Source organism: Triticum aestivum, chromosome 5B, assembly GCF_018294505.1.
Source record: "Triticum aestivum cultivar Chinese Spring chromosome 5B, IWGSC CS RefSeq v2.1, whole genome shotgun sequence".
Lineage (NCBI taxonomy): Eukaryota > Viridiplantae > Streptophyta > Magnoliopsida > Poales > Poaceae > Triticum > Triticum aestivum.
In genome coordinates, this window is record NC_057807.1 from 441,906,716 (window position 1) to 441,919,624 (window position 12,909).

The 12,909-nt window shown below is 46.0% G+C and overlaps 1 protein-coding gene across 2 annotated transcripts; it reads left to right on the top strand.

The window, feature by feature from the left end:
- Positions 1 to 425: 425 nt before the first annotated feature.
- On the top strand, positions 426 to 3,586 carry LOC123112332 (cationic amino acid transporter 5). 2 transcript variants are annotated; one of them, XM_044533291.1, is made up of 2 exons: positions 426 to 661; positions 1,267 to 3,586. In XM_044533291.1, the coding sequence occupies exon 2, from the start codon at positions 1,580 to 1,582 to the stop codon at positions 3,383 to 3,385; it is 1,806 nt and encodes a 601-aa protein (XP_044389226.1). In that variant the 5' UTR covers positions 426 to 661; positions 1,267 to 1,579; the 3' UTR covers positions 3,386 to 3,586. The 2 variants fall into 2 exon arrangements, with proteins under 2 accessions (XP_044389226.1, XP_044389227.1); XM_044533292.1 differs by having other exon boundaries at positions 1,270 to 3,586.
- The last annotated feature ends 9,323 nt before the right edge of the window (positions 3,587 to 12,909 follow it).

The following is a 12,909-nucleotide window of genomic DNA, read 5'->3' on the forward strand; positions in this document are numbered from 1 at the left end:
TCCTTCGCTCGACCCTTGTCTCTGCCGCGATTCGATGGCAGCGATGGTGGCGGCGCAGTAACCTCGAGGCGGCGGCGGCGGCCCTCACCTCTCCGTATGGCGACCATCTCGCCGGTAAGATCCAACGCCCCTACCATCCCCTCATCTTCCTTCCCCTCTCACATTATGAATTTGTAGGATTAGGGATTTTGGGGATTAACCGAATGAATCTAAAGTGGCAGGGATTAGAAGGAAAGGAAATAATGGGGATTGGGTGACGGGGTGGGTGTCACCAAACCCCTGCGTGGATTGAATCCACTAGGGGATTGAATCTCCATCAGCCAAACAAGGCCTAAGGAAGCCCAGCCCATGTAACACCGTGGCTTTGCCTCTGCGCGCTTCTTTTGCCATGCAATCGATTGATCAGATCGACCGGTGTTGCGTGCGTGTCGCTGCTATACGGGAGCCTTTACTCTAGGTCTAGGACGCATCCCGTGGCCGCCTGCCGCCTATCGCCATGCCGCCGTCCTCAACAAAATAGTACCAGCAGAGCACACTGCCAGAGGCTGGGAGTGCTAATTTCAACCTGGCCACTCGACGGCGGCCTCTTTTTGCCGTCCCCGGCTTTCCGCGCGCAGAAGGCCGCCGTGATGTGAACTCTCCGGGAAGATCATTTCTTAAGGTAGATACAAACAGCCAATCTACGTCTCTTTGATGCACCAATTTCTAAGTAGTAACTTCATTAATAATAATACTCCCTCTGTAAACTAATATAAGAGCATTTAATCACTAAACTCTCTTATAATAGTTTACAGAGGAAGTAACTGTTAATTACATGTACTGAGTTGAGATATAAATCTAATTTGGCTGTTGCTTCTATTTAGCTATATACTGTACTTATCTAGATTAACCTTGAGAGGAAGAAAAGAATATAGTTAACTCTTATAATCTTATACAGTACTTCATATGTTTCTAAATATATGACATTTTGGTGGTTCAATTTATTTAGAGGCGAAGGGGTAGATAAATGTCTGCAAAGCTAAATTTAAACATACAGTCTGGAACATTTGTCGTTGCGACTTATATAACTTAGACAAATTATAAGTAATGCGATTAGGAAATGTATGTTGCTATGTGAGTGTGAGACTGTGTCTACTGTTTCGCACTATGGTCTATGGCTACTGTTGCTACAAGGGTCTGCCTGAGGCGTATGGGAATCCTGGCCCCGCTGCTGCTTAGTGCGATGTTTGACGAACAGATGTAACCTGTGTCTTGTACTGTATGCAGCAGTTGTGTCCACAAGATCGCATCCTGGCATCCCTTTGTTTTCTCGCCAATCGTCAGAGCAAGATTCGTGCTTGATTTTCCAAGAAAAACAAAGTCGTGCTTGGTAAGTGATTCCTGGTGCACCATAAAGATAGGACGGACGGACAGCTAGTCCACAACGATGGCGAGTCGGCGACCAAAGGAAGAAGACAACGGGGCTGTTTGTTCTGTCTGCAATCAGTTAACCTCTCGAGACGACGGCTCGGAGTAACTTGTCCTGCACCCGTGCGCGGACAAGCAGAGTGAAGCTGTGTCTGACCCAAAGCTCCAGGCCATGGAGCCCGTGGGAGCGCCGCAAGACAAGCCAGCGCCCGCGGCGAGGGGCTACTGGCGGTGGCGGAAGGACGACTTCTTCCCGGAGCCGTCGTTCGCGAGCTGGGGCGCGTACCGGGGCGCGCTGGCCGCGACGCCCGCGCGCCTCAGGGACCGCCTCCTCGCCGGCCGCTCCACCGACGCCGCGGAGCTCGGCGCGATGCGGCGCCGGAGCGAGAACGAGATGCGCCGCTGCCTCACCTGGTGGGACCTCACGTGGCTCGGCTTCGGCTGCCACCTCGGCGCCGGCATCTTCGTGCTCACCGGCCAGGAGGCCCGCGACCACGCGGGGCCCGCTGTCGTGCTGTCCTACGTCGTGGCCGGCCTCTCCGCGATGCTCTCCGTGCTCATCTACGCCGAGTTCGCCGTCGAGATCCCCGTGGCCGGCGGCTCCTTCGCGTACCTCCGCGTCGAGCTGGGCGACGTGGCGGCCTTTGTCGCGGCCGCCAACCTCATCCTCGAGACCGTCATCGGCACGGCCGCCGTGGCGCGCGCCTGGACGTCCTACCTCGCGTCGCTCGTCAACAGGCCGGTGAGCGCGCTCCGCGTGCAGGTGCCGTCGCTCGGCGACGGGTACAACGAGCTGGACCCCATCGCGTCGGCGGTGATATTGGCCACGGCGATCATGGCCATGCTGAGCACCAAGGGCAGCTCCCGCTTCAACTGGGTGGCGTCAACGGTGCACCTGCTCGTGATAGCGTTCATCATCGTGGCCGGGTTCGTCCATGCGAAGCCGAGCAACCTGACCCCGTTCGTGCCGTACGGCGTGCCGGGCGTGTTCCGGTCGGCGGCGGTCGTTTACTTCGCGTACGGCGGCTTCGACAGCATCGCCAACATGGCGGAGGAGACCAAGAACCCGTCCAAGGACATCCCGCTGGGTCTGATCGGGTCCATGTCGGTGATCACGGCCATCTACTGCACGATGGCGCTGACTCTGACCATGATGCAGCCGTACACGGCGATCGACCGGAGCGCGGCGTACTCGGTGGCGTTTGGCGCGGTAGGGATGCGGTGGATGCAGTACGTGGTGGCCGTGGGCGCGCTCAAGGGGATGACGACGGTGCTGCTGGTCGGGGCGCTGGGGAACGCGCGGTACGCGACGCACATCGCCCGGAGCCACATCATCCCGCCGGTGTTCGCGCTGGTGCACCCGAAGACCGGCACGCCCATTCACGCCACGGCGCTCATCACCGGCGCCAGCGCCTGCGTCGCGTTCTTCTCCAGCCTCGACGTGCTCGCCAGCCTCCTCTCCATCAGCACGCTCTTCATCTTCGTCATGATAGCCACCGCGCTCCTTGTCCGCCGGTACCACGCGAGGGGCGTGACGAGCCGGGCGCACGGGCGGCTACTCGCGGCACTCGTGCTGGCGATCGTCGGGTCGTCGGGTGGCATCGCGGCGTGCTGGGGCGCGGCGCCGGAGCGGTGGACAGGCTACGCCGTGCTGGTGCCGGCGTGGGCCGCGGCGACGCTCGGGGTCCAGCTGCTGGTGCCGGTGGCACGCGTGCCCACGAAGTGGGGCGTGCCGCTCGTGCCGTGGCTGCCTTCGCTGTCCATCGCGACGAACATCTTCCTCATGGGCTCTCTCGGCGCTTCGGCGTTCGTCCGCTTCGGCGTGTGCACCGCCGTCATGTTGCTCTACTACGTGCTCGTCGGCCTGCACGCCACGTACGACGTCGCGCACGAGGAGGTGGACGACGCTGCGGCTGATGAGAAGGCGGCAGCGGCCACCGACGTGGAGAAGTCTGGCGCCGGAGATGCTGGGCGCTAAGATGTGGCTGGATTTGGCCCGTCTCGATCTGGGTCACCATGATTGAGAATGTAGATAGACGTAGTACTGTTTGACAACGAAGATGCAAAAATTGCAGCAAAATAAGTGGCAGCTATGTCGTGGCATTTTCATTAGCACTTTAGCTATATGTCAGTCAACTGGATTTTCAATTTGGATCAGTCAATTTCTTCGTCGTTGATATTTGCTCTGAGATTTGTGCTGCGCTTTTCTCTTCTGTTTGTGGCTTTTTTTTTTCTTCTGTTTATGGTGTCTCTTGTTTTCGCAAACCCCTATTCGCCACTGACTGGCGAGCTGCCGGCGCATCACACAGGGACGCCCTAACTGAGCCGGACCATTTTGATGTTTTAATTTCTGCATTTTTTTCAGATAATTTCCAGATTTTTCAAAATGTTTGCACTTTCCGAATTTAAGAAAACATTCGAATCTTCATTTTTTCATGAAAAATGTAAAAATATAGAATTTCAAAAATTGTTCGCTTCTTTTCAAAAAACATTGTTAGGAAATTCGAAAATAATAATATGAAAATATTATCCGGAAATACAAAAATGTTTCCAACTAAAAAAATTTAAACAAAAATAGAAATTTCAAAAATATTGGCGATTCCAAATTTTAGGTCACAATTTAAGAAAAAGTTAACTTTTTCAAAACACGAACATTTTCTATTTTTTCAGAAAAAAATAATAATTGGAAAATGATGAAGAAATTCGGGAATCGCTAAAAAAAATTAAATACGTGGAAATATTTTTTAAATGGAAGAAAAATTGAAAAAGACCTATTTTAATACATTTTCTACGTATTAAAATAATCGAATTTTCAAAATTTGTTTGGGATTTTAAAAATGTTCTCAGTTTCAATATTTTATTCTCAAAATTCAAAAAATGCTTGTGCTTTAAGAAAAGTTTACGCTTACAAAAAATTTGAAATTTCAAAATTTATTCGAGTTGTTCAAACATTTTTGGATTTTCAAAGGTTATTCCCCTTATATCTTTTGTTCTTCAAAACTTCAAAGAAATATCCAATATTTATTTGAAAGTGTTCGGATTTAACACTTCAATCAATTCTTAAAATTCAACACTGCTCATTGCTCACATAATATGTAGTACTCCCTCCGTCCGAAATTACTTGTCGCGGAGATGGATAAAAATGAACGTATCTAGTATTAAATACGTCTAGATACATCCATTTCTTCGACAAGTATTTCTGAGGGAGTACTTCTGACGGGAAAGTGGCTACGCACCATCAATCTGCAGAGTTCTCGGGTTTGTGAGTTCATTTTTTTCCTAAGTTTTTTCATCGCACCGTTGCACAAAATTGTGCCGGCTCAGTCGGAGTTAGTACGTGCGTTCAAGCCTATTTGACGCAATGTGCGTGAAATAGGAGCTCCCCTTGTTTTGACATGGGAATAAAAAAATTGAGATAATTGGGAATATTTTTTTTTGAGACAAACTCGCAAAGCTTTTATTCACCCGTCACAATGCTTACAGGGACGAAATCCAAATTTCCTGGATGACCTAACCAGACATGGCAGCCAAAACCCAGGGATAATGCATGCTTTGCTAGTTTGTGAGCCTCAACATTCGAGGTTCTAAATTCATGACTAATTAAACACGAAGAAAAAACTCTAGAATGGTCTATGATTTCATGAACCACTGCCCCATATTGTGCACCCGTGCCTTGCTTGATCACATCAACAACCTTCTTGCAATCCGACGCCACTGAAATCCCGTGGAAGAGCAGGTCATCTGCGAGAGCCAGAGCTTCACGTATTGCCAAAGTCTCCAGCGTTTCAGGATCATCGATGTTATTGAAACGGATCACTGACGCCCCTTGAAGATCCCCACTGCCATCGCGACAAACTGCCGTTGCTGTCCTGAAGCCCCCATGTCTGGCAACCGCTGCGTCGACATTGATTTTCATGTGATGTTCTGGGGGAGGGATCCAGGCCGTCATTCTAGGAGTTGGTGCTTGCCTGTCCGTCGCAGGTTTCTCCATGAACCGAATCTCCGACAGGTAATTCGATATGAAACCGTGGGTGGAGAATGGTGTTTGAAAAATTCCCTCGTGTATCAACTTCCTCCGTGAAGACCAGATCGCCCAAAGAGTAACGATCATTGTTACAAGCTCGTCGCTGGGCATCTAATCGAACATGGAGAAGAGCCACTCCTTTGCATCAGTACCTCGGTTCATCGCCATATGTTGCACCATCTCTTCCTTCAACAAAGCCCAAATGCTCCTGGACAGAGCGCAATCCATTAGTGAGTGACGCCAACTATCCTGCGCCCCGCACACTCCACACACATCTGTGGTGGCCATGTTGCGATGCTGCAATAGATCACCCGTTGGAAGCGAGTGCTGGGCCAATCTCCATGTAAAAACTTTCAGCTTTGACAGCACTTTTAACTTCCATAGGGCAGTCCAGCTCTTCTTTAACCCCTGGATATTGGAAGTATGTTCTCCTTCCTCAAGCCATGCTTCTCTTCCACTCTTTATACGGTATACCATATTGTATGCAGTCCTGACGGAGAACCGACCTCTCGGATCCTTGGACCACGCCCAGAAGTCGTCGACCTGACGAGTGCATAGGGGAATCCTCAGAATGGCCTCGGCATCCACTGGAACAAAAACTTGTCTGATCAGTTCTTCCCTCCAAGAAGCGGTCGATGCATCAATTAAATCTTCTACTGTCTCTGGAGGGTCATGGATCAAGGATGTGATCGGCCTCATCATACCCGAACGGGGTATCCAATTGTGTTGCCAAATATTGGTTAAGCGCCCGTCCCCTATCCGCATGATCGCTCCAAGTTTCAACACTTCTCTCCCATCTACAATAGATCTCCATATCTGGGAAGGGTTCGAACCCAACTCTGCCTCGAAGATGGACGAAGTTGGGTAGTAAGCTGCTTTTAGGATGCGAGAACTCAACGAGCGCGTCTCTGTCAGGCACCTCCATGCCTGTCTGCTTAGTAGAGCAAGATTAAAAACTTCTATGTCCTTAAAGCCGAGACCACCCAAGTTTTTGGGGTTTGTCATGACGTCCCAAGAAACCCAGGCAGGTTTCCTCTTTCCATGTTTAGATCCCCACCAAAATTGCCGTATGATTGAGGTTACATTGTCACATAGACCTCTCGGTAATCGGAAGCAAGACATAGAAAAAACCGGTATGGCTTGTGCAACCGACTTTATCAACACCTCCTTGCCTGCTGCTGACAGTAGTTTCTGCATCCAACCCTTCACCTTTTCCCACACTCTATCCCGAAGATAATGGAATGTGCCATTCTTTGACTGGCCAACTGATGTAGGCATACCCAAATATTTCTCACTCAGAGATTCATTGTGGACTTGTAGAATGTTTTTGACCTGGTTCCTCAAGATCTCAGAGCATCCTTTACTGAAAAAAATTGAAGACTTTTCCGTGTTAATTCTTTGGCCGGATGCATCACAATAAGTACGAAGCAGGTTTGACACCGCATTTGCTCCCTCCACACTAGACTTAAAAAGCAACAGGCTGTCATCTGCAAAGAGAAGGTGATTCACCACAGGAGCTGTGGGTGCCACCTTCACACCGCCAAGTACCGATGACTGAGAACTAGATTTTAAAAGGCACGAAAGGCCCTCCGCTGCCAATTAGAATAGGTAAGGGGAAATGGGATCTTCCCGTCGTATACCTCTCGAGGGTTTGAATTGATCCAACTTTTCTCCATTGAACAGTACTGAGAAAGATACTATTTTAACCATGCCCATCACAATGTCAGTCCAAGCTGGGGAGAAACCCAACTTAAGCATGATCGCATGTCGGTATGCCCACTCAACCCTATCATATGCTTTCATCATGTCAAGCTTGAGGGCACAAAGTCCATTCTTCTTAGACTTATTCCTCTTCATAAAATGCAGGCATTCGTAGGCACAAATAATATTGTCTGTGATTAATCTCCCAGGCACAAAGGCAGATTGTTCTTCAGAGATAATGTCAGGCAGAATTAACTTCAACCTGTTAGCAACAACCTTCGAGGCAATTTTATATAAAACATTGCAAAGACTTATTGGCCTGAATTGGGATAAGAGAGTCGGACTTGCTACCTTTGGGATCAACACTAAGACCGTGTCATTAATCCCCTCAGGGCTCTCGTCTCCTCTGATGATGCGCAAAACCACTTCCGTCACTTCTTCCCCACAAAGATCCCAATGTCTCTGGTAAAAATGGGCCGGAAATCCGTCGGACCCCGGAGCTTTAGTCGGGAACATCTAAAAAAGTGCCAATTTAACCTCCTCATTAGTATATGTAGCACACAATGCATCATTCATCTCCTGTGTTACCTTACGGGGTACATGCTGTAAGACTTCCTCCATGCCGCTCACTCCCTCTGAAGTATATAAAGACTTGTAAAAATCATGAACCATTGACCTCAACTCTGCCGGATCCTCTGTAATGATGCCGAGGGAGTTTGATAAAGCACGTATCATATTCTTCTTGCGCCGCAAGCTCGCACGCATATGAAAAAATCTGGTGTTCCTGTCGCCCGCCGTCAGCCATTCTATCCGGGATCTCTGGTGCCACATGAGTTCTTCCCTGTGTAGGAGCTCCACAAGCCTCTCATTGAGCTTTAGCTCGACATGCGTAGGGCCGGTGCGAGCTGGATCACCCCGAAGCTGTTCCAACTGCGCCTTGATCTGCTTCATCTCCTTTCGGACATTCCCAAATGTATCTCTACTCCCTGTTGATAAATCCTTGCCAATTCTCAGAAGCTTGTCCCGAAAATCTCCTACTCCATATCCCGGTGCGAGAGTGCTCCAGCTATCAGTTATCTTCTCCCTCCAGGACTCATGTGATTCCCACATCGTTTCATATCTGAATATATTCTCCTTCCTTGGGCCATGTTGTGTGCCTTCAAATGTCAGCAGGATCGGCCCATGATCCGAAGTGGCTCCGTCTAAGTGCTGTAAAGTGGCCAAAGGGAAACGAGCTGTCCAACTAGCCGAGGCCAAGGCCCTGTCAAGCCGGACCCTGTAGAAGCTCCCCCCTGCGACCCTCTTTTCAAAAGTCCAGGGACGTCCCTGGGAATAATTAATTGACCACTATTTTTGGCCAGTCAATTCCTTAAAGGGTCGAGCCCCATTACATGTGCGACTTAGCACTTCCCTCTTTCCTTTGTTTTTATGAGGTTTTTCTTTTCCTTTTTCGTTTTCTTTATTAATTAATTTATTATTATTATTTTGTGGGTATTTTTGGAATGTTGGATGAGTGTAAATCTATACACCCAAATACATATACAATATGTGTGAAAAGTGGACACTTATATTATTATTCTTTACATAGTGCAAAAAGTGCAAATTCAGTTCAAAGTTGTCTGCATGTTTTTCAATTTGTATTTCTATTTTATTTTATTCTTAAAGAGCAATACCAATTCCACTAATTAATTGTTCCTGATAAATATTATTATTTTAATTTTATATTAGTATTATTCATTTTCAAGTTTTTTGGCACTGTTTATTCTTGCAAAAAATATTAATTGAAAAGCACACTTTTCTATATTTTGTGCAAAAAAATTCTTATTCATTCTTTCTAAGAAAAGTTCATTATTTTGACTTTTTTAGATTTATTTTATATTCCTTATTCATAAAGGGTAATATAAATGTCACTAATTCATTCTTCCTTAAAAACTTCTTTAATTTGGTTTCGTTTTAGTTTGTATTTTTTTCTTTACGGGTAATAACAATGCCACTAATTAATTCCTTCTTACCAATTTTTGTTGTTGCAAAAACTCCGCTATTATATGCTTATTTTTGCATATTATAAAAATGTGTAGTTTTGTTCTAAATTGTGTGCAAATTTTAACAGTGTTTGTTTTTGGTTATTTTTCATTTTCTTACTTCGTAAAGGGTAGTACGAATGTCACTAATTCATTGTTCCTACAAAACTTCATACTTTTATTTTGTATTAGTTTATATTTCATTTTTTTGTTTTTTCTTTCATTTCTTTCTTTTTAAAGTGTAATACAAATGCCACTAACTTATTCTTACTTAGAAAACTTATTTATTTTATTTTTAATTTATATTTTATTTTCCTCTTTAAAGGTAAAAGTATATATATATAGATAATATTATAATAGCATTAAATAATAAAAAATTGTAGATACATTTGAGACGTATCAACACCTTTAGGGAGCTCCTGTTCCTTGTGGGGCCCACTAGGGCAGTTGTTTGTTCCCCTGGCTCTCTCCCGACACAAAACATCCAAAAATGACTTTTCTTGGACGCAAAATTGAGACTGGCGCTGGATTTGTATGTTAGTCCAATACAAGTCAAAAATATGGCCAACGTGTATATAATTGATTGTATTGGAGTATGAATCATAGAAAATGTATCGATATGTTGAGACATGTCAGGTATTTGAAGACCTCAAGGAACAAGCTGCAGTCAACTAGGTGGCCATTGCATGCCTAGAAAAGCGCATCTCCACTCTAACTTTTAGAGAACATTAAGTACACACATATTTCATATAACTTGCATGTATATGTCTCGGTTGTACTCATTTCGTTCAAACAACAAAACAACAATGTTGGAGATTAATCATTACTTGACATGTCGAATATGAATTGTATGTCATGTCCGTCGTGTTGCATGCCCATCTCTCTCACATGCACAAAGAAAAAAAATGATTGAACACTAAGAAAAGAAAGAGTGAAAAATAAAACCGTTTTGCTAATCCTCATTTGCCTCAAATTTAGAGTTGTGTCAGCCGATTTCTGGAGCATAGAGGCACCGCATGAGGCCGAAGGCAGGGGTGTCATGCCAAGCAAAAGCGAGGCGCCAGGACGTCGGTGCCGAGCCAGGAGCAAACCTAGAGTGGGCGTCACAGGTAGATGAGAGTTAGAGGTTTTGGCAGGTGTAGGTGGGCGCATATTGTTTTGGCTCCACCTCAGATTGGACATCGCCCAAGCTCAGTCGATAACTCTATGTCCAGTGAGAGCTCAGACGTGACCTTGCCAGAGAAGGGGACAGGAGGAGAAGAAAAATCACGAGATATTTCACATTGTATCCAGAAACCATTCCATGAAGGGGAAAAAATCCGTCCGACAGTTGTCTGAAATCTGACGGCTCAGGGAAATCGACCAATGCAAAATAAAGTTTTAGGCACCTGACATATAGGTGGGTGAAAGTGCAACTAATCCTCGGGTAATTTGGTAATTCATAACAACATATAGCTCATTGAACTAATATTCATTCAAGTTTGATATTTCAGAAAGTTCAATGAATGGCATGGCATGGACTAGAAATGTGGACCCCTCAAAATGCTAAGGACACATATTGGCAAAAGCTCAAGACTCTTCATTTTACTTTTAGTGATCCAAAATCACATTGAGTCCATAGGAAAGCCAATACTATTAAAAGGGGATGAGGTGTTGCTAAATGACTTGCTTGCTCAAAGTGCTTAGTGATATTGCCCCAAAGCCGTCAACCACTTTTTCATTTCAAATAAGTCCAAAATTCAAAAGTCAAACTCGGCCCCATTGAAACATCCTATCCGGAGCCATCGAGCTCATATGATATAGCCACTGCCAGAAACCCTAACAGTTTGGTCACATTGATACGGATCTCGGTCTCGCCGAGATGGCCTTGCAAACTCCCTGTGACTTGTTGCATTTATTTCGGTCTCACCGAGTTGCCTTGACATTCGCTCTGTTGCTTATTGCCTCACTTTGGTCTCAGCGAGTTGATGCAATCGGCGCCACCGAGTTGATGTTTGCCCTAAGCCCTAGCACATCGGTCCCACCGAGTTGTTCCAGTCGGTCCCACCGAGATTCCTAACGTTCACATTTTGAACTAAATCAGTATCACCGAGTTCTTCTATTCGGTCTGACCGAGTTGGGTCAAATGTGTGTAATGGTTAGATTTTGTGTGGAGGCTATATATACCCCTCCACCCCATCTCCATTTGCGAGAGAGCCATCAGAACGTGCCTACACTTCCAGCATACATTTTTTGAGAGAGAACCACCTACTCATGTGTTGAGATCAAGATATTCCATTCCTACCACAAGAATCTTGATTTATAGCCTTCCACAAGTTGCTTTCCACTCAAATCATCTTTCCACCATATCTAAATATGTGTGAGGGAGTTTAGTGTTGGGGAGACTATCATTTGAAGCACAAGAGCAAGGAGTTCATCATCAACACACCATGTATTACCTTTTGGAGAGTGGTGTCTCCTAGATTGGTTAGGTGTCGCTTGGGAGCCTCCAACAAGATTGTGGAGTTGAACCAAGAAGTTTGTAAGGGCAAGGAGATCGCCTACTTCGTGAAGATCTATCCGAGTGAGGCAAGTCCTTCATGGACAATGGCCATGGTGGGATAGACAAGGTCTCTTCTTTGTGGAACCTTCGTGGGTGGAACCCTCCGTGGACTCGCGTAGCCGTTACCCTTCGTGGGTTGAAGTCTCCATCAACGTGGATGTATGATAGCACAACCTATCAGAACCATGCCGAATCCATGTGTCTCCATTGCGTTTACACTCTCCAAACCCTTCCCTTTACATTCATATGCAATATTTTACTTTCCGCTGCTACACTCTTAGAATTGCATGTGTAGATTGATTGTTTGACTTGTGCTAATTGCTAAAATCTGCCCACAGCTAAAATTGGTAAAATGATAGATTTTTATTTGGTCAAGTAGTCTAATCACCCCCCTCTAGACCTACTTTCGATCCTACAAGTGGTATCAAAGCTTTGGTCTCCATTTGCTTGATTTCCATAGCTTTGGTGATCATAGTCTTGCTTTCACAACCTAGGAGAGTATGGCGTCTAGCGAGGGAAATTACCACCGTAGAGGTCCTTATTTGATGGTACTAACTTTGCTAGTTGGAAGCATAAGATGAAAATGCATATTCCTGGTCATAACCCCACGGTTTGGGTTGTTGTGCGTACTGGCTTGCAAGGTGATTTCTTCGAGGATGGAAAAGAGCCGGATCATGAAGCGATAGCAGAAGAGATGAAGATGTTGCAATACAATGCTCAAGCTTGTGATATCCTCTTAAATGGATTGTGCCCCAAAGAATTCAACAAAATCAGCCGCCTTGAGAATGCAAAGGAAATTTGGGACACTTTGGTAGATATGCACGAAGGTACCGAGTCCGTCAAGGAATCCAAATTGGATGTGCTTCAAAGTCAACTTGACAAGTTCAAAATGAAGGATGATGAAGAAGTCGCCGAGATGTACTTTAGGCTTGCTCTAATCACACATGAGATTGCCGGCTTAGGAAGCAAAGAGATGACCGGCAAATTCATCATCAAGAAGATCCTAAGAGCCTTGGATGGAAAATATGATACCATGTGCACCTTGATCCAAATGATGCCCAACTACAAATATCTAATGCCAACAGAAGTCATTGGTAGGATTGTTGCTCATGAGATGTCACTTAAGGATAAGGAAGAGCTCCACAAAAATTCAAGTGGTGCTTACAAAGCTTCTTGTGATGCTCCTACAACATCAAGTGAGAAGCAAGTCTCAT

Coding starts and splice junctions, on each gene's coding strand:
- LOC123112332 (XM_044533291.1), top strand. CDS start 1,580: ATGGAGCCCGTGGGAGCGCCGCAAGACAAGCCAGCGCCCGCGGCGAGG.